The sequence below is a fragment of the Carassius auratus genome, chromosome 8, assembly GCF_003368295.1.
Source record: "Carassius auratus strain Wakin chromosome 8, ASM336829v1, whole genome shotgun sequence".
NCBI lineage: Eukaryota > Metazoa > Chordata > Actinopteri > Cypriniformes > Cyprinidae > Carassius > Carassius auratus.
This window is the reverse complement of record NC_039250.1, coordinates 9,397,413-9,419,332: the sequence shown is the minus strand read 5'-3', so window position 1 is coordinate 9,419,332 and position 21,920 is coordinate 9,397,413. Positions and strand designations below refer to the sequence as shown.

Genomic DNA, 21,920 nt, shown 5'->3' with positions numbered 1-21,920 from the left:
TCAATGAATTAGAATGTTGTGGAAAAGTTCATTCATTTCAGTAATTCAACTCAAATTGTGAAAACCGTGTATTAAATAAATTCAGACCACACAGACTGAAGTAGCTTAAGTCTTTGGTTCTTTTAATTGTGATGATTTTGGCTCACATTTAACAAAAAACCTCAACAAATTAGAATGTGGTGACATGCCAATCAGCTAATCAACTCAAAACACCTGCAAATGTTTCCTGAGCCTTCAAATAGTCTCTCAGTTTGGTTCACTAGGCTACACAATAATGGGGAAGACTGCTGATCTAACAGTTGTCCAGAAGACAATCATTGACACCCTTCACAAGGAGGGTAAGCCACAAACATTCATTGCCAAAGAAGCTGGCTGTTCACAGAGTGCTGTATCCAAGCATGTTAACAGAAAGTTGAGTGGAAGGAAAAAGTGTGGAAGAAAAAGATGCACAACCAACCAAGAGAACCGCAGCCTTATGAGAATTGTCAAGCAAAATCGATTGATATCGATTCATTCAACTTCGCAAGGAATGGACTGAGGCTGGGGTCAAGGCATACAGACGTGTCAAGGAATTTGGCTACAGTTGTCATATTTCTCTTGTTATGCCACTCCTGAACCACAGACAACGTCAGAGTCATCTTGACTGTTGCCCAGTGGTCCAAAGTCCTCTTTTCAAATGAGAGCAAGTTTTGTATTTCATTTAGAAACCAAGGTCCTAGAGTCTGGAGGAAGGGTGGAGAAGCTCATAGCCCAAGTTTCTTGAAGTCCAGTGTTAAGTTTCCAGTCTGTGATGATCTGAGGTGCAATGTCATCTGCTGGTGTTGGTCCATTGTGTTATTTGAAAACCAAAGTCACTGCATCTGTTTACCAATACATTTTAGAGCACTTCATGCTTCCTTCTGCTGACCAGCTTTTTGAAGATGCTGATTTCATTTTACAGCAGGATTTGGCACCTGCCCATGCTGCCAAAAGCACCAAAAGTTGGTTAAATGACCATGGTGTTGGTGTGCTTGACTGGCCAGCAAATTCACCAGATCTGAACCCCACAGAGAATCTATGGGGTATTGTAAAGAAAATGAGAAACAAGAGACCAAAAAATGCAGATGAGCTAAAGGCCACTGTCAAAGAAACCTGGGCACCCATACCACCTCAGCAGTGCCACAAACTGATCACCTCCACGCCACCCCGAATTGAGACAAGGAGCAAAAGGAGCCCCCACCAAATATTGAGTACATTTATAATGAACATACTTTCCAGAAGGCCAAGGATTCACAAAAATTTTTTTTATTGGTCTTATGAAGTATTCCAATTTGTTGAGATTGTGAATTAGTGGGTTTTTATTAAATGTGAGCCAAAATCTTCCCAATTAAAAGAACCAAAGACTTAAACTACTTCGGTCTGTGTGCACTGAATTTATTTAAATGCACAAGTCTCACAATTTGGGTTGAATTCCTGAAATAAATTAACTTATCCACGGCATTCTAATTTAACAGAAATGCACCTGTATAATATATATATATATATATATATATATATATATATATATATATATATATATATATATATATATATATGTATATATATATATATGTATATATATATATATGTATATATATATATACGTATATATATATATATATATATATATATATATATATATATATATATATGTATATATATATATATGTATATATATATATATATGTATATATATATATGTATATATATATATATGTATATATATATATATATATATGTATATATATATATGTATATATATATATATATATATATATATACACGTATATATATATATATATATATATATATATATATTGATGTTTCATACTTTTTTACAAAAGGAATCAATTTTATTTCTACGGAAATGTGTCGTCAGCATGGTAGGTGGAGAGCTCTACTTATTCCTAAGAAATGTAATATTTGCGCACACAAACGCTCTAAAGGAAAAGGTTAGACACAATTGAAAGGAAGGGGAGGAGGAGCGCCGCTGCTTGCCGTGGTAAAAGCAGTACAGAGCTCTCAGCGTGCGCACTGACAGCATGGCAGGAGACAGCGACAGCAAGTTGGACAATCAAGCCGAAAATGAGTATGTTGTCAGGCAACCTTTCCTCATCGGGGTAGCCGGCGGCACTGCCAGCGGCAAGGTTGGCATTCTGCTTTCCCTTACATGAATTTTAGATATCGTTTGTTTTTATGTTTTGTCAGAGATGAGCGCACGCTGACCGCGTGGCTCATTGTCATAGAATCATCAATGTGCACATTTATCTCATTCCCCGAGATGGTTTGACATGTCCTATGTAAAAACGGATATATAGACTTTTAGCATTTAAGGTGTGATCTAATTGACTCATTTATTTATTTTAAAATCAAGTTTAATCATCTGGAACAAAACTAATAAATAGTCATAGTATTTTTTAAATGGTATACACTCTCACATACAGTGAGAATATATTAAGTACTTCGTTTGTATGTATCCCTTAAAAACAAGGATGTTGGTCATTTTCCTGATATAGACAGCTCCCACACACCGTCGCCATGCACTATGGCGATGGTGGACTTACCAACTTATTAATAAGCATGTCATCAATATAATTTTAATAAAAAATGTTCTAAATACGGTTTAATCCATTTGCGAAAAGTAACAAGATTGATATGGATCAGGCGATATTATGTCGAGGCAAACTAAGACTGTCTTTTGTTGTTGGAAAACCGCACGATACTTACGCCGGTTAAAACACCACAATCCACCTGACATTCCTTCAGATTCATTAAAATCCTATCAGCTGTCGAACATCCTGATTACTACTTTACTTGAGCTAAATATACAACGTGTTGTGAGAAAAGTCTAACTTTGCGTCTAGACGTGGATAAAACCTTTTCCGCCCCGGAGGATGTCGGTGTCTGCTAGGATAACAGTTATGATACAAACACAAAGAACTGTCCTTTGTTTCACGAGCTAACAGTGTGAGGATATCAGAGATCGAGATAAAAGTTTATATGTGTGTGTTTAGCGTTAAACCGGAATCCCTAGGGAATTTTGAGGATGAAGAGGAGTAATCTTGGAGCTTTTGTTGGTTAACGTTATTGGGGTCAGCGGCACAGCGAATGTGTCACATCTTACCTCATTTACGTGCGTTGGCGGCGTGCGTGCGCCGTGCGTGCATACGCAGTGATGCGTCAAGACGGATCATTCAGTGAAGCCTGATTTTTTTTTTCTTTAGTTGTTATTGAAATATTTATAGATGTTTGTTTAGAGTAGGGAAATAAATAATATACTGTTAAAACCAAACTGAAAAGTAAAAATGGTACAATAAATTGGTTAAAATTACCACGCCATACTTGGTAACAACCTGGTTAATATTTATATATTTAATAATGTTTTATATCACATTTTATATTTTAAAATAAAATATTTAATATTTGTTATTTTTATGACATCCATCTATTACTAAAAAAAGACAAAAACGAAACCAATGATTTTGATATAACTATGTCATATTTAGCATATATTTATAGTTTTCGAGTCATAGTTTTACAAGATTCTTTATATTTATATTATTTATTATGTTTATGTCATTATTGACTTTAGTTGCTGGAAAGGTCAATTATGATAAAGTTTAAGTCATCATGTAGAATACTATTGCATTTAAAGTTTTCAGTTTATGTTTTACTGACCACTCTGTTTAGTCATTATTTAAAGTGTCTCTGTACGTAATTTGTCTGTTCCTTTCTGATTCCGTTTGCTTATCTTGTTTGCTTTTGTTATGACTGCTGTATCTCCCAGCTGTCAGGTGTGCAAGTTTCTCTGTCTGCCACGTTGCTTGGAAGAAATGTTATCTAATTTCTCAGTAAAACTTCTTTGACTAGACTTTCTCAAGCTTTATGTTATCATTCCTATGGGCCTGTAGACACTGTGTTTTGTCCAATGCTATGTTATGCTCTCTCTCGGTGTGCTCTTTGAGGACACCAGTTTGTTTACATTCTGAAATTGCTCGACCAAAGCAGATAACTGACTGAAGCAAGTGTTTCCTTTTGTTTAATGCACCCAGAAATCCTTTTGCATTGATGACTTGTATCACAACCAAAACCATTAACTGCACTTTAGATAGCATTTGCATTACATTTCTAAACAGCAGCTTAGCTTGTTGGGTACACAAACATACTTGGGAATTAATCAGGGGAATGTTTAGTCAGCAACAGCAGAAGCTGTTTTTTGGCTGTCCTGCAATGTTAGTTTAGGGGCCGGTGGCAGGCCAGGCTAGGAGAGATGCCCACCTCACTGCAGATCACACACTACTGGGGACAATGGTTTATCCTTCCTGCTGTTGGCTGTTATGTGTTAATAACTCTCTCAGCATCCTGCTGAGGATCCAAAGGTAAATGATTGTCTTTCTATGCCTAAAGGCCATTTAGCATGTGAGCTGGATTAAGGCCGGAGGTTGAAAGATCTTAGGCACAAACCGTACCAACAAATGTCAAAGAAGTGTTTGAGCTCTCTCTTTTGTTTTCGTTTGTTTTGGTGAAGCCTGTGTAAATTGAATCAAGTTGAAATGCACTCTAGTTCCTAGCATGGATAAATGGGTAACACTTTACAAAAAGGTCCTATTAGTCAAAAACATTAACTAACATTGAGCAATAAATTTTTACAGGTACTTATTGATTTCAGTTAATATTATTTAAAAAATGCAGCTGTTCATTGTTAGTTAATGTTAGCTCAGGTCCATTAAATAATATTAATAGATACAATTTTTGTAATGTATTAGTAAATAAAATGTACATTTATTACTGAATGCTTTAGAATTATTGCTAATTCATGTTGACTAATAAAGCTATCTAATATATTAATAAAAGGGATGTTATTGTAAAGTGTTACCAGTAAATCATGCAAAATCCTGCTTTGCTGTTCATTGTTCAACATGGTGCAAGTCCATTTGACTTGCACATCGGTTGGTGACTTGGTGTCAACTAAAAGTGCACCATTATATTTAAATATGTGGTTTAGTGTCACAGTGGGACAGAAGAAAGTATTATTTCCGTAACTCTTACGTTTAAAATGCATTGTTTCGAAATATATTACAGGGATTGAGGTAACCCAGTGGTTTTCGCTTATCATACGCTTGGTGTATATGTGTGTAGTTTCTTATAAGAGTCTGGGACAGCTTGGACTGTTTGTGGATTATGCTTTAAATGGATTGCGCGACTGGCAGGCAACATTGCAGCTGGTGAAGGAAATCTTTGTAAGACATTTAAGCACATACACATAGGTTAGATACTCTGCAGGATTCAGTTGCATATCCCTCCACTGCGGCCTGTCTTGTGCTCGGCTCAATTGCCATGTGGTTGACTCTTAACATGATCTTAACTCATCGCATGTGTTTTTCAGTGTTGTTTTCTGGAGATATTCTTCCATAGTTGTAGCATTTACTAGTCTGTTTATATATCATACATCAAGTGATTGTGACAGTAAGGTTATTCAGTTTATTTGGACTTTGTATTGGAATCCTTTTTGTGCTTAAGTATTAATATTATCATCATGATTGGGTCAGCTATATGGTACACCATATACCTTGTGGATTTTAGTGCTGTTTCTCTCTCATCAGGGTGTGCCTTCATACTCCATATTGGTTTAGCTATTACAGAGTATTGAAGGTGGAAAATCTATCAGTTTTGTGAAGTCAGTCAGTGTAACAGACATTGTCGAGCTGCAGAGAGGAGCAGAAATCTCTTTGTGACAATGTTAGCAAACACCTGCTTATGTTCTTTGTAACCGTTCATGGTTTGTGTTTTTTATTTTTTTGTACAGGGTGCGTCACCTGTGAGTTTACGCCTTGTTCTTTGTTTTGTTTTTTTAATAGGCATATTTATTGTAACTATGAAACCAGGCATTTAGGGATTGAAGAGACACAGAAGACAGTATCTAAGTCCTTTGCACAATCACAGAGCCAGTTCTGTTATGTAAAGTTCTGTGTTTATGCCTCGAGTGGGTGAGGTGTAATTTTGACTAAAAGGAGTCTTTCAGACATTTTGTGATATATTTATGTCATTGTTTTATATCATTATTTTTTATTTCATTTTTTTTTAAATAAAACACCATTGACAACACTCATAACAACTGTGTTTTTAGCATAAATTCTAATCTAATCTAAATTCTTGGTTCATTCTTTGTTTGTCATGATGAAATGAATGAAGTGTGGATCAGTAAGTGTTTTAGATTAATCCAACCGATTTGTTGCCAGGTGAATTTGTTACATTTTATGAATTACTTCACATAAACCTCTTGGAACAAACTTAAAAACAAAAAGCACAGAATGCATGTAAAGTTTGGGGGGGGGAAAAGGCCTACTAAAATGTAACATTCATCAAATAATGTTGTAAACAATGAGACTTTAATATAATTTGGTGGTGTTTGATAATAAAAAAAAATCATTGCACTTAAAGCTGCAGTAGGTAACTTTTGTAAAAATATATTTTTTTACATATGTTAAACCTGTCATTATGTCCTGACAGTAGAATATGAGACGGATAATCTGTGAAAAAATCAAGCTCCTCTGGCTCCTCCCAGTGGTCCTATTGCCATTTGCAGAAAGTCATCCGCTCCCGTTAAGAAACAACCAATCAGAGCTGCGGTCCGTAACTTTGTTTGTGTTCAAAATGTAGGAAAATGTATATAATAAGCGAGTACACCATGAATCCATTTTCCAAACCGTGTTTTTAGCTTTTCCTGAATCACTAGGGTGCACCTATAATAAGTGTTTATATTCGGACTATTTTAGATTGCTTCGGGGGTACCGCGGCGGAGTAACCCAGTACCTTTGTGATTCTTCATAGACATAAACAGAGAGAAGTAGCTCCGGCTACAATGTTCTTCCGCAAGATGCAAGCAGTTCTGTTTATTAACCGCTTGAGCGTCAAAAGTTACCTACCGCAGCTTTTTAGTCATTCATTCAAGAATCTGAATCATATACATTTCTTATTTTATTTTTCATAAAAACAGCACAACCAAAGAGAGTTTTAGCATGTAATGAGTTGTGTATTACATATTCAATGAAATGTCAGCCTTTTGTGAAAATTGTCAGCAGGGAATCTGTCTCTCAAAATATTCTTCCAAAGACAGAGATAGCCTTATCGTGTCCAGTGCTGATGGTTTAAATTAATTTGGTTCATAATTTGGTCAGAAGACGTTGCGATTTAAATATTACTGTGAAATTCTGTTTTCCATATATGAAAATACAGGGCCATCACTGACACTGAATTTAGCTTTCTTTGGCTCATGGTCATAAAAAAATCATATTGTAAATTTTGAATGCCGCCCATCCATCATATTTTATTTTACTTTTTTTCAGATTCCCAACCTGTGTATGTGTATAGTGTCTACCCACAGAAATTCTACACTTTACCTTAAATCATCATCCATTTTGTTGTTATTTCCCAGTTTTACTTAAGATTGCTTACTGAAAATTGCTTTTAGTGCATATATATGGATCTACAATCCTGTCTTTTTTTTTCCAGTCATCAGTTTGTGGGAAGATCATGGAGCTTCTTGGCCAGAATAAGATCGACCATCATCAGAGGCAGGTGGCCATTCTCAGTCAGGATAGTTTCTACAGGGTTCTGACCGCTGAACAGAAGGCCAAGGCTCTAAAAGGACAATTTAACTTTGACCACCCAGGTAAAAATGCTCTGAAATGCTCATGTTTATATAATTTTTATATTTCGAAATATAAATATTTTTTATGTTATTGACCTGATTTATAGTTCTTTGTGTTCTTTTGTATTGCCAAACAAATGCTGTCTATTGCATTGTGTTGTTATGAGCAGAATACAGCTCTGACTGACAGTTGATGCCATCTGTATACTATGGCAGCTGTTTGTGTGTGTGTGTCGCAGTGTTTGCCTGACTCAGCCACCCACCCACCCACACACACACACACACACACACACACACACACACACTCATTCTGCAGCAGCACAAGTGACTTATCAACTTTTTGCTTGTTCTTGATTTCCTACATCCTGTAGATCAAGAAACCTTAGAACAAATTCTGTGCTTTGTGTCTGATCCTTTTTTACTGTGTCCCACAGATGCGTTTGATAATGAGTTGATAGTCAAAACCCTTTGTGAAATCATGGAGGGAAGAACTGTCCAGATTCCCGTCTACGACTTTGTTACCCACTCAAGGTCCGTTCAGACCAAATCTAAATAACCTAAAGGAATAGTTCAGCAAAGAATTAACATTCTGCCATCATTTACTCACCATTATGTCATTCCAAAAGCATTGTGTAAGCAGCATGTATGTATTTTGAGCCCACATTCAGGAAATTAGCAGAAACACAGGGCAGAATGTAACTTCTGTTGATTTGCTTACATGCTACTTGAGCGTAAGGTTTCAGACAGGCCTTATCTTGATTTATGTAAAAAAATCTGTTTGCTCAGATATTTCATGCATAGTGATACACTTTTGTTTTCCTTACTGTTCACAGGAAAGAAGAGACGGTCACTGTATATCCAGCAGATGTCGTTTTATTTGAAGGCATTCTTATGTTTTATTCGCAAGAAATCCGAGATCTGTTTCAAATGAAGCTGTTTGTGGATACGGATGCAGACACACGTCTGTCACGCAGAGGTGTGTGGGGACTTTATCAATGGATTCCAAAGAATATTCATAATTCATAAGTGGTAGTGATAGGACGGTGTATTTCAGTGCAATTTGATTCATGTCAACTCATCCCCTCTGCTCATAGTTCTGAGAGACATCAGTGAGAGAGGTCGTGACCTAGAGCAGGTGCTAAGCCAGTACATCACTTTTGTTAAGCCTGCCTTTGAGGAGTTCTGTCTGCCTGTGAGTTGTACACTTTTCTACCATATGATTTTTTTAAATTAATTTATTTTATATAAAATACACACTTTCCTGTGTTGTAAAGCTGAATTTTCAACAGTCATTACTCCATTTTTCATTTGGTCCTTTATAAAAATCATTCTAAATTGCGGATTCCATATTAAATATAAATGAACAGCATTTATGTGAAATAGAAATATCTTTTTTATACTTTTGATTTGATGTATCCTTGCTATTAGTTTTTTTTTAGAAAATCGTACTGACCTCAGTCTTCTGAATGTGTGCAAATTCTTACACTTACATTACTATTAACAACACTGACACAGTTTTACTTAGTAAAAACATGTTGTTTAGTAAAACTAAGTACTGAAAAGTTGTAAAAAAATAACTGGATGTGCTTTTTCCATGTCATATCTCTGTTGTGCTGTTTGGCAAATATATTATAAATGGCCCTTTTATTTTTAATGTAAATATTTAATTTTTTTAAAAATATATATTATATATATATATATATATATATATATATATATATATATATATATATATATATATATATATATATATATATATATATATATATATATATAAGGCCACTTATTGACCATAATTAAACCATGTTATTAAAATGCAGAGCCAATATTATTATTTCAGTTGACAAGAGAACATGTTTCTGGCATTTTGTCAAGAAACAGCAGGTGGTGAAATATTTGTCCATTGGAAATGTTGTTGTTGATCATATTTTTTATTTATTTTTATTTTTTCTCAGTGCTTCTAGTTATTATTATTTTTTAAATCCGTTTTACTTTCAGACCAAAAAGTATGCCGATGTGATCATTCCAAGGGGAGCTGATAATCTGGGTGAGATTTAAATGTTTATCCAAATGTGAAGAGAGAAGACAAAAATATTTTGATATGTAAATGTTTTGGAACAGTATATGATATACATAAATTGTTAAAAAAAATTGTTTTGAAGGTGCCAAGCAAGGCCACACATCTAGTCTTAGTATCTTGAGCATTCAAGCATGTTTAGTCTTTTCCCTGCTTCTAGTACTACTGATTCTTTAACTACAAAACCAGACCAGAGTGAAACTAGTGCTAAACCTGCCCTGAAAAATGTTTTCACTAAACAAAGACTTAGAAGACAACTTTACATGATTTTTGTTCTTGCATGTTTATTTCTCTCTCTTTCTTTCTCTAGTTGCAATAAATTTGATAGTGCAACACATTCAGGATATTCTAAATGGTGGTTTGAACAAACGCTTGAACGGATACCTCAATGGCCACAACACGCCTCGTAAACGGCATCCCTCGGAGTCCAGCAGCAGGCCGCATTGACCAGCTCTCCATCAGGACATCTGGGAACGCAGGAGAGAATGAATGTGTGAAGGATGGGTGCAAGATAAAAGAAGGACTGCTTGTGCATTCTGTTAATTAGCCAACACTGTATAAGACAAAAAGCATCATGAAAAATTTCAAGAATTTCAAAGATTGCCTTTTATTTCGTTCTGTTTCTTCTTTTTTGTTTTTGGACTGGCTCCACTTGATGTTTTAGGAGTAAGAAAGATAAATGGAACTTCTAGTTCTGGGATTGTTAAAGGTCAAAATGGATATCTACTTTATTTATTTTACTATTTTTATTTTATTCTTTGTACTTCTTCTTTAAGAGTATGTTTAGTGACTAAAAACGGGGATGCAGATAATTAAATGTTACATAACTCCATGGTAATGAGGATTGAACATATTTTTTTAAATTATTATTATTACCTCTGGTCTTTTCTTCCTAGCAGAAAGGACTACATTTGCAAATATATGTATTTAAAGAACCTCTTCACTGGATAGAGTCCAAAAACATTTGTTTTAAAATTTATTCTTTTTCTTTTTGGTTGACAGGGATGGAATAAGTTTTTAGTATTCTGGCATTATTTATATGATTTCCCTCTATGATCAGTGTTTCTTGCAGAAGGATAAACTTTTATTCCTCCTTTTCACTTGAACAATTCAGGCAGTGTTGCTTCGTCACAACAGGCCTCTCAGGGTGTAGTTACTACAAATGAAAACAATAACTCACTTTTGTCCTAAAAGGAATGAGACTTCTATACAAAAGACAGCAGAGACTAATCTGGCTAATTGAGCAGAACTAAATTTGTTGTCATATTTGGTTCTGAATTACAAATCTTGTGCTTCTAGAATATTTATGGAGATGCCATGTGGTCCTCATTAAACATGGTCATGTGATTTAAAAACAAAAGCCCTGTGATTGATTGTGTTGATATACTATGCACTGTACCCTTGACTCTAATAATGCAAATTGACACTCAGTTTAATTAGACTTGTCCAAGCCAGTTAGACAAATGGAGATCCTTACTTGAAATGACCCATTATTTTACTTGAGTTATGACTCAAAATGTACACCATGATGCCACTTTGGTAAGTCTTTGACAAAACTCACCAAAGAGTTCATTTAGTTTTCTTGAACAGATGTTTTTGTAACCCGAGCCATGTAATTTCCATGCGCAATACATATTTCCCCTTGTATCTCAGTTTTCCTGCATCTTAGAGCCAGAGAGAAGCCATTTAAGGCACTCTGAAATCATTTAGGGATGTGAAACTGAACAATCCAACCTTTAAGTTTGACCCTGACTGTAAAATGACCCCATATAACTTCCCTTTAATATTGAAATCTTTAACTTAAAATTGGTAAATCATTGATATACAAATTGCATTTAGAAACTTAACATTGTTTGTAATAATGCTATATTTTATTTTCTGGTTGGCTTCAGTCACATTGATGCTATGATACGGGGTGACCCATTTACTATCCTATGTAAAAATGATAAATTATGTAATTATTTGATTGAATACAATTGTTTTGATGATAATGCCATCTAGATTGTATCAGTTGTCATTATTTATACATATAACATTTTGTGACTTTAATATTTATTTGGCACATTCTTACCCCTGGGCTGTTTATTTGGACAAAATTGCATAAAATATTATAAATATTTTGTTGACGTCTGGTCCTTGGTTTCGTTTGGGTATTAGATGTGTGATTCAATTGGTATGTTCATAGACTCATTTTAAAATCCTTGAACCAGTAAAAAACTATTGCAACAAATTTTGTGCCATCATAAAGTGTATGTAAACTTACAGACTGTTCCTTTTAATTTCATGTTGAATTTCCTTCAATGGTACATAAATATTGTAAATATTGCTTTTCTAAACAACACTTGGTTACTCAAGCATCCAGGCTTTCGAACATACATGTCAGATATGTTCATACCTCTAATTTAAGGATTTTGATATATTAGCACAGATTTAAACACCAGCTTTAAAAAAGCAGTACACATTACAGTTTTTTTCCCACAATCACACAGTCCACCCCTGAATAAAACCATGATTTAATAACTTAACATCTCTGTCTTACCAACTTGCACACCCAGTGTGTAATCCTACTTGACTGAAAATGATGCAAATACATACATTGTTTTTATTGAAATTTGTGGTTTTCCATTAAGCTGTTGGCGTTGTTTAATGTGCAATCAATAAGTTTGACTCCCACACTAATGTCTAAATATGTTACAACCTATATGCATTTATGTTGATATTAGAAATCCTAGTCTGAAACGGGTTGTCTTGTTGCAAAGAGGGGTGACTTTGAGGGATTTTCAAAAGTATTTTGTTCTGCATGATGTATATGTTCAATTATTGATGCCTTTGAGTTTTGCAAAAGGGGTGCAACATGCAAAGAAAGCCAAAACTATATTACAATCAGAAAAGGTTGCTTGCATGTTGTTGGACCAAACAAACTACAGTTGCAAGGCTTTAAAACAGTATTTCTGTGACACTACAATGAATATTAATAACTCTTTATCTTGAACTGTTACTCTTGAAGCTGGGGATTGGCTTTTTTGTTTTTAGGTTTCTTTGCTTTAATAAATCCACTATAACTGTATCATCATGTACATGTGTAAAGACTTGCAGAAAGTTGTATAAAAAAAGTGATTGACAGCAAAGCTTAGTTAAATAAAAGTTTTTTTACTCCTCATGTTCATTGCCTTCTTGTTACCTGCGTGCTGTTATCGCATTTGCTTGCATCAGAGAGAGAAAAAAAGACTTTCAAGTTAATCCCTCTCTTTTAAAAACTTTATTGCAAACTGGACAGAATTCTACAATGGTTTAGATTAGCACAAAGATAACATGAAAGTATACAAAAACACAAAACAGGTTCAGGGAGGTATATATATATATATATATATATATATATATATATATATATATATATATATATATATATATATATACATACATACATACATACATACATATATATATATATATATATATATATATATATATATTTTTTTTTTATTTATTATTATTTATTTTTTTTTATTTTTTTTTGGCAGAAAGGGTACAAATCACATGTAATTAGCCATAATATACATAACATACAAAAAACACAGAGGTAAACAGAAAATAAAATAAAATAGCCAGGGGAAGCTTACTAGTCATTACAAAGTGAAGGAGGATCATATGTTGATAGTTTTAACAGCCTTTTTGTTGTTTTAGACAGAAATCAGAAATATAATGTTCAACTTCATGGGTAAAAAGTACAAATCACGTTTTTTAGAGCTGAATTTACATTTATGAATGTGAACTTTTGCCAAAAGTATTAATGCATTTATAATGAAGTACGTTTTTTCTTTACTTTGACTTTTATAAAAACAAAAAATAACATCCTTCCACAATAAGGCAAAGTCTTTATAAATATGGTCAATGATGAATCTGTTGAGGTTTTGCTAAAATGTTCTGGTTTGTGGGCAACACCAAAATAGGTGCAAAACAGTTCAGGGTGGTCTTCACAAAAAGAACAGTTTGTATTGATGTCCCTTTTATATTTAAACATGTAATGATTAGCAGGGTTATATCTGTGAATTATTCTGAAAAGCTCAGGGAGGTTATAATGTGCTTTTGGTCATGTGCAGCATCATTTTTGTGCGACCGGTGTCTGACGTCACGCCGCGACCTGCAGTACCAGTGTTGCCAAGTCCGCGGTTTCCCCGCGGAATTGAGGCTACTTTATAACACTGTTGCCATGGGTTGTTTGTCCTCGAGTTAAAAAAAAACCCTACCTCAATAACGTGATATTTAGACCCTGGAAATGTTAACAAGGGAACCCCACAAAAACACGTGTATTTCATCCCCGAAAGCTAGTTTTAACGGGAGAACCCCCCTCGAACGCGAATGGGATAGTTTCGAGTATCGTCTGGGATGGTTTTTTGTGTGAACCTGGCAACCCTGTGAAATGCGCATGCGATTCCATATTGGTCGTTTCTCAAGCGGTTCATTGAAGGAAGAGTGTTCGTGCGTTGTTTGAAATATAGGACCTTAAATATCGTGCACAGATATGTCCTCGAGTGACTTTTATTTGAGGTACTATGTGGGCCATAAAGGTAAATTCGGACACGAATTTCTGGAATTTGAATTCAGACCAGACGGTAAGTCAGGCGCCAATTTAGCTTGCTAATATGCTAGCAGCCTTTCTGTTGATATCTGTGCTTGCCTTTTTTACTAGGCCGAAACGTTTTTCTAAAGCTATTTGAACTTATATTACTGGTTTATTTCTTTCGTACTTGTGAAGTAGAGAGGCTGTTTGTGTAGAAAAACTAATTAAAATGTTAGGTAACATTTGATTTACTTAAAATTGTCACTTTAATATCTTAATTGTTTTCATTTAATAAATAATATTTATGGTAAGAAATTGTTGTGTTTCTGATGTAATATTTCAGTGACTGTTAAAACTTTTCATAAGAAGCTTTCATATAATTTATGGATAGTTTATTTTTTCTTCCAGGCAAACTGAGGTATGCAAACAACAGTAACTACAAGAACGACGTCATGATCCGAAAAGAGGTAAAGTCAGCTGCATGATGACGTCACATACATTCAATATTAGGTCATTTTTGTTGAGATGTATGTAGGCTTTGTATCTTATGAGAGACCCCCCCCCCCCTCCCCCCAGGCGTATGTTCATAAAAGTGTGATGGAAGAGTTGAAGAGAATCATTGATGACAGTGAGATCACAAAAGAAGACGATGCCTTGTGGCCACCTCCAGACAGAGTCGGGCGACAAGTTTGTAGAAATATTTATATTGCTTTCATTTTTAATTTTATTATTATTATTTTTATCCTTGCTCTGGTCACCATGTGTGGTTTAATACTCCTAATTGCATCCTTGTTGCTTTTCTTTGTGCTGTATAGGAACTGGAGATTGTCATCGGTGATGAACACATTTCATTCACAACTTCCAAAATTGGATCTTTAATTGATGTCAACCAGTCCAAGTAAGCATATTTTATAGATGGATCTCCTCTTGTTTTCTCTGCTTTACTGCATTTCACTATCTCATTCTTGAAACTTGGCATTGCAGAACCACAAGTATTATTGACTCTTGTATGATAAATTGCTTGTAATGGATCTTATTTATAAATCATTTAAGAGAAAAGCATCTGCTCAATGATTTACTGCAATGTAGTTTTTTTCTTCGTGATTTATTCAGTATTATCATGCAGTTAATTGCTTTCCTTTTTCTTCTCTGAAGCAGTGCCGCACTGTATGTTTTCTATATATTATTAGAGTAATAACATTTGTGATTTTGATCATCAGGGACCCAGAAGGACTCAGAGTTTTCTACTACCTGGTCCAGGATCTCAAATGCCTTGTATTCAGTCTCATCGGCCTCCACTTCAAAATCAAGCCCATCTAGCTACCCAGTTGCTTTTATTCTAGATTGGGGTCATATTTTAGTTATTGTTTGAGCTATTTTCAACATTTGTAATTGTATATTGCTTGGTGGTATTTTTTTTTTTTTTTTTTTAAATAAATTTGTTCAACTGTTGAAAAACTTCATTCTACATTTCAAAACCTCTTAAACTGCAAAATATCTTTTCAACACCTTAAAGGGTTAGTTCACCGAAATATTACAATTATGTCATTAATAACTCACCCTCATGTCGTTCCAAACCCGTAAGACCTTCGTTCATCTTCGGAACACAGTTTAAGATATTTTAGATTTAGTCCGTGAGCTTTCTGTCCCGCCATTGAAAGTGTTTGCACAGTATACTGTGAACATCTTCAAAGTAGTCCATGTGACATCAGAGGGTCAGTTAGAATTTTTTGAAGCATCGAAAATACATTTTGGTCCAAAAATAGCAAAAACTATGACTTTACTCACATTGTCTTCTCTTCCGGGTCTATTCTGAGCAAGTTCACTGAGTCAGTCTTTCATTCGTTATCTGTCTCTGCTCGGTGTGCATCTTCAGTTCTCTCTTCACAGCAGTTCAGTCAGTGTACTGTTTGAGTAAATGAATTACTCCAGGATATTGGTTTGTTTGAACTCAGAGGGAGTGTCAGCCACATTAAAAAAGTAAAAAAACAGCTTAAGTCATTTGTGGATTAATGCATATTGGAGACGCGTACCATTTCAAACGATTCAGTTCGATTTGGTGAACTGGTTCAAAAAGATCCGGTTACATCGAGTGATTCATTTGCGGACCAGATATCACTAAACTGCAGTGAACGTGCTCAGAACAGACCCGGAAGAAAAGACAATGCTGAATAAAGTCATAGCTTTTGCTATTTTTGGACCATGTATTTTCGATGCTTCAAGAAATTCTAACTGACCCTCTGATGTCACATGGACTACTTTGAAGATGTTCACAGTATACCGTGCACACAGCTTCAATGGAGGGACAGAAAGCTCTCGGACTAAATCTAAAATATCTTAAACTGTGTTCCGAAGATAAACGGAGGTCTTACGGGTTTGAAACTACATGAGGGTGAGTTATTAATGACATAATTTTGATATTTGGATGAACTAACCCTTTAATGTTGATATCAACATTTGCACTCTAAATAGGTGGTGCAACATGTACACTACTAGTTTAAAGTTTGGGGTTGAATGTCTCTTATGTTCAGCAAGGATGACTTGTTTCAAAAATACAGTATTCAGTAGAATTAATATTATCTTGAAACATAATTTATTTCTGTAATGGCACTGCTAAATTTGTAGTCTTCAGTGTCGCATGATGCATTTCTTATAGTTGGAAACAATTGTGTTGCTTAATATTTTTATAGAAAATTATACATTTTATCAGAATTTTTTGATGAATCTAAACATAATCAAGAACATAATTTACTTTTTTTTGGTAGCAATATACAAATTTTTCCTGTTATCTTTGAATGAAAGACTTCCCAGACTTTTGAAAAGTAGTGTAGGGTTAGTAAATTAAAAATATTTTAAGCAGATATTCAATATTTTATCTTTTTTTTATTAAGCTTGTTACAATATTTACAATCAGAGTATTCAGAGTTATCCATGTGTTTACATCTTATAAGGCAAAGGACAGGTCTTTCAATTATTGTACATAATTTTTTTTGTGTATGGAAGTACATTGTATACATGTTGCATTGAGACAAAGATAATTGACCGTTGAAAAGTATAGATGGATTAAAGCTGCCCTTTGAACTTGGGGGAAATACACTGCAAACATTTCAACCACAACACATTTCAGGACATCAGCATTCACAGTTTTACCTATAGCCCCATTACAATTACAAATTTTTGCTTCTGGATCAGATCACTTATTGAGCTCAATACCAAGCAGTCACATTTGTGTATCCACACAGTGCAACGCTTAGTTCTACTTTCAACCTTTAAATATAAACACGTTACACTGGTACACTTGAGTCCTTATCTGATAAAAGTAAAACATAAAATGGTTCTAAATTCAGACTACTCCCTTACAAAGTGCTTCAATGAACTTCAACACATTAAGAGCACTTTCAATTAATGGGTTTTCCATCAAGTACTGTAAAAATGTCTTCCAAGGACTTGTGAACACACTTAAGGAACTCATGAACATTTCTGGAAGGGTAGCTGGACACATTGCAACCTATCCATTCATCATGGACACCATAGCCCACTCCGAAACCATCAGGCACCACAGGAGCAAACCCTCCCAGACTGACTGCTGGGCTGGTAAGGGTACTAGTGGAGAGAATGTTGTGATTTATGGCAGTATATGCTGGATCCTTGTAGAGACCGTGCAGGGCCATTCCTTTTGAATTAGCCAGGTAGCGCATGGCAAAGAGATGGCGATCAAAGCCTTGACCTAGAAGAAAATGCACAAAAAATAAAACAATGATGAAATACACAAGTTGAGAGTGAACTAATGATCTAATTTGATGCCCACCCTCCCCCAAAAATGTAAAAGGATGGAAATTCTGTCATCAACCTCAAGTCATTCTGAAACTGTTTGAACAGACATTAAAAATATATATATTTTTGTCCATACAATAACAATCAGTGGGGTCTAATGCTGTTTTGGACCACAATAACTTTAGTTATATCTTCTTTTGTGATCCACAGAAAACATAGGAAAGTAAATAATATCAGTTTGGAACAACCGGACCATAAGTAAAGGATGACAGAATTGTCATTTGTAGACTAACTGCACCTTTTTTCTTGCAAAATACTGAAGAAAAAAAATGTCTTGCTAAGATAAATTTCAGTTTGCCCCCCCCCCCCATGATGAAAAGACACCTCATGAATATGCACTAACCCATTGCTGCCTCTTTAGTGAGCTGTCCATGGTATTTGGAGCATTCATTCAACAGCCCTTGTAACTGCTCCACACTGTGCTGTCCAGGCTGCTCAACGAATGCCTTGGCACAGCGCTTTGTGTGGATCGTAGCAGGACGGATGGTTTCTGTGCGCCCATGTTTAAAGGCTGCAGTGCTACACGACTCGTATGTGGCGACCGTCTGGCCATATTGGCGAAGGAAGCCCATCTGGAAAGCCAGCTGAGAGATGGCATCTGGACTGAGCTTCTTCTTCTTAAGTTGCTCCTTTCCACCTTTCTTGAACTCCATGGCGTCGATGGTGAGCTTTGACACGGCGGCCTGGAAGTTCTCTTTAGCTTTTGCGATTCCAGCTTTTAACTCCTCAGTGAGTTTGAACTCTAATCGGCGCACCGCAGAGGAAGAGTCCACCGCTGCAGGCTGGGATCCAGGCCCCACCAAAGGCTTCTCTGTGGTGTCCTTGAAGACCTCATTTTGGAAGCGAAGAACAGCCACACCGTCACCCCAAGAGTGCTCAAAATTGATGGCCGCCTGTCCGTCTTTAGCCAAGATGATACTGAAGGACTTGTCATACCAGCGGTTGCAGCCGTCTCCATGTAGCATGTTGTGGGAAATGTGAATATGGTCTCTCATCACCTCCTCATCCAAGCAGAGGCAGAACAAAGCACTGTCTACTAAATGCAGAGCTTCTCCATTTCCAGCTTCCATTAGTTTCTGTCTTAACCCTGCCCAGGTGTCTCTATTCTCACTGGTTAGAATGCCCAAGGGGAACGAAGGAGCTTTTGTTGAGTCTGATAGGATGTATTTCAAATGAGCTTGCACCTCAGCAGGCTTTATGAGGCTGCCGTCCCGATCTAGAGCATCAAACACATACAGGTTGCCTCGCCTTACTACGAGCAGGTGGCGGCCTTTATCATCTGTGAGAAGCTCGTCGCGCTTGTACTTGGGTATACGTGTAGAGTTGAAGAGGCGGAAGTATTGGGACATATCCAGAGGATAGGCATTCACCATGTAGGCTCCAAACCATGAGATAGAGGGGGGCACCCATCGGATCAACTTCTTGAAACTATCGGTGTCACTCTTGGCAGGGTTAAGATGAAACACCTCTGGCTCAAGTAGACCAGCACGAAGGGTCTTCATGAACCGGACGGCTGAGCACACCATGTTGGTGGCTCGCACAAGCTGGTCGTTGTACTCAGGTTTGGGGTCAGGGTTAAAGGACATGAAGGGGTTAAAGTTGAGCACAACAGACTCCCGAGCAGACAAGTACATGTCAAACCATGGAGCTGCAAGGCAAATGGGAGAAATTCATGAATGATGTTACAGTTAAAACTAATAATATTCAATTGTTCTTTTTATTACTACATCTCCTACCTGATATATAGCTGGTGTGCTTGTTGTTTTTGTCTAAAGCCACAAGTTCTTCATGTAACTGCTTGCCTACACCACTCTGGAAATCATGTGCTACTTTCTCTGTATTACTGATGAATTTCAAGGGAGCAGAAGTAGACAGAATGTTTTTTTTTACATTCAAGGGCAGTTAGAAAATGAAATAAATAAATTGATATAGATACTTTTGGCTTACCTGTACTGTTCATCATTCAGCAGGGGTCTTTGAGCTGCCAGATACCTACGAATTGTATCTTCAAGTTTTGGAACAGGTAATCTATGGAGAACATATAAAATTGATATATTTTGGGAAACATCCATACATTTTTAGACATTTTATTGTGAGACATTTTACTTGGTAAAATTATTTAATGCTTTTATTTAAATAATCATTTGTTACAATGTTGTTAAACAGTGTATGTTCACTACCATTCAAAAGTGTGGGTACCATTTATTTTTAAAGAAATGTATTTTATTTAGCAAAGATGCAATAAATTGCTCTAAAGTAACCATAAGGACATTTATAAGGACACAACACATTTCTATTTCAAATAAATGCTGTTCTTTTGAACATTATATTTATTAAATAACCCTGAACATAAAAATGTCAAGCAGCACATGTGACACTGAAGACTGGAATAATGACTGCTGAAAATTCAGCTCTATGCTTTCATTAGAATAAATTGCATATATATATATATATATATATATATATATATATATATATATATATATATATATATATATATATATATATATAAATAATATTTCATAATATTACTGTTTTTACTGTATTTCTGACATAAGAGACTTTTTTCCCCAAACATTTGAAAACTTTTAGGTGGTAGTAAACACAGCACCTCAAACCCAAGACAATTAGATTATACTTTTAATCTAAAATTATTACATATAATTCTATTAGAATGTTTGAATGTAATTTTATATAGACAATTTACCCCGGAACAATACTGAGGGAACTAAATGTAAGGTAAGAGGGTCAATTTATGTGTAACACCGTGTCCCCATCCCCCTTGCAACCTAAGCGTAGACAGACTTTGCACTTTCACCTACATTCTCTAATATGACCTGAAACTTGCGTAAAGAAAATGTATATTGTATTTCCAGATAAAATCTGATTCAACATCAAAGATGCAGTACCAAAGCACAGCAAAATGAATTATATGGCGTAAATTATATACCCCGTGTGTGATTCTACGTCAATTTCCTACCTTGGTAAACTCTTCTGGTAGTGCATGGTCGGGACGACACTTTTGTGTAAATACTCAATCCCAGCTCCTTCCTTACTGCTGTATTTACGCCGAGTGTTCGTTAGAACCGAGAGGGCAGGGTTATTCCTTAACCATTTGAATTTGCTCAGTGTTGAATTATATTGCGTAGAGATCAAACCTGCCATCATACAGCTTGACATTTATGGAGTTATGAGCGTATTTTCCCTCTCTTCGATCAAAACTTCTGTTTAACAGTGCTGCAAGCAACTCCAGCAGTGTGTCTGACAGATCCTGTCGCTGTCGGTACGGCCAACAATAATTAGCTATCCGTGTTCTCTTACCTTTCTATTTAGAAAAAAAAACGTAAGATAATTTACATTAGCTGCTTGACAATCAGACAAAATTCACAACAAAATCTTCCGATTTTAATGTTTGATTCATTACTTCCGCCTCTCACCAACAATCACCTTTTTCAAAATAAAAGTCAAATCTATATAAAAATGCCATTTGTGTGTGTGTGTGTGTGTGTGTGTGTATATATATATATATATATATATATATATATATATATATATATATATATATATATAGGCTAAGTTGTGTATCTAATGTTTCAAATGCATTTTTCATTATGTTTGAATAACATTAGAACTCTCACAGAGCAACACAAACCGATATTTTAAAAATATTAAATAAATGTTCTTACTCCTTAAATTTCGAATATTTATTACATTGCCACATATTTTAAACACATTTGAACGCACCGTGGCTATCAAAGCGTGAGACCACAAGCTCCGCC

At 35.4% G+C, this 21,920-nt stretch overlaps 3 protein-coding genes across 3 annotated transcripts; 2 read left to right on the top strand and 1 right to left on the bottom strand.

The window, feature by feature from the left end:
• Positions 1 to 1,960: 1,960 nt before the first annotated feature.
• Positions 1,961 to 12,906, top strand: uck2a (uridine-cytidine kinase 2a). Its single transcript, XM_026269577.1, has 7 exons — positions 1,961 to 2,165; positions 7,531 to 7,690; positions 8,104 to 8,200; positions 8,503 to 8,645; positions 8,764 to 8,861; positions 9,668 to 9,716; positions 10,057 to 12,906. Exons 1-7 carry the CDS (start codon positions 2,061 to 2,063, stop codon positions 10,191 to 10,193), a joined length of 789 nt encoding a protein of 262 aa, XP_026125362.1. The 5' UTR covers positions 1,961 to 2,060; the 3' UTR covers positions 10,194 to 12,906.
• Positions 12,907 to 14,151: 1,245 nt separating this feature from the next.
• Positions 14,152 to 15,770, top strand: LOC113107225 (protein mago nashi homolog). Its single transcript, XM_026269576.1, has 5 exons — positions 14,152 to 14,359; positions 14,716 to 14,774; positions 14,884 to 14,994; positions 15,123 to 15,205; positions 15,528 to 15,770. Exons 1-5 carry the CDS (start codon positions 14,269 to 14,271, stop codon positions 15,625 to 15,627), a joined length of 444 nt encoding a protein of 147 aa, XP_026125361.1. The 5' UTR covers positions 14,152 to 14,268; the 3' UTR covers positions 15,628 to 15,770.
• Positions 15,771 to 17,167: 1,397 nt separating this feature from the next.
• On the bottom strand, positions 17,168 to 21,576 carry LOC113107223 (carnitine O-palmitoyltransferase 2, mitochondrial). The gene is made up of 5 exons (XM_026269575.1): positions 21,122 to 21,576; positions 20,089 to 20,169; positions 19,878 to 19,984; positions 18,485 to 19,789; positions 17,168 to 18,034 (listed from the first exon to the last, which is right to left on the bottom strand). Exons 1-5 carry the CDS (start codon positions 21,319 to 21,321, stop codon positions 17,706 to 17,708), a joined length of 2,022 nt encoding a protein of 673 aa, XP_026125360.1. The 5' UTR covers positions 21,322 to 21,576; the 3' UTR covers positions 17,168 to 17,705.
• Positions 21,577 to 21,920: the final 344 nt, after the last annotated feature.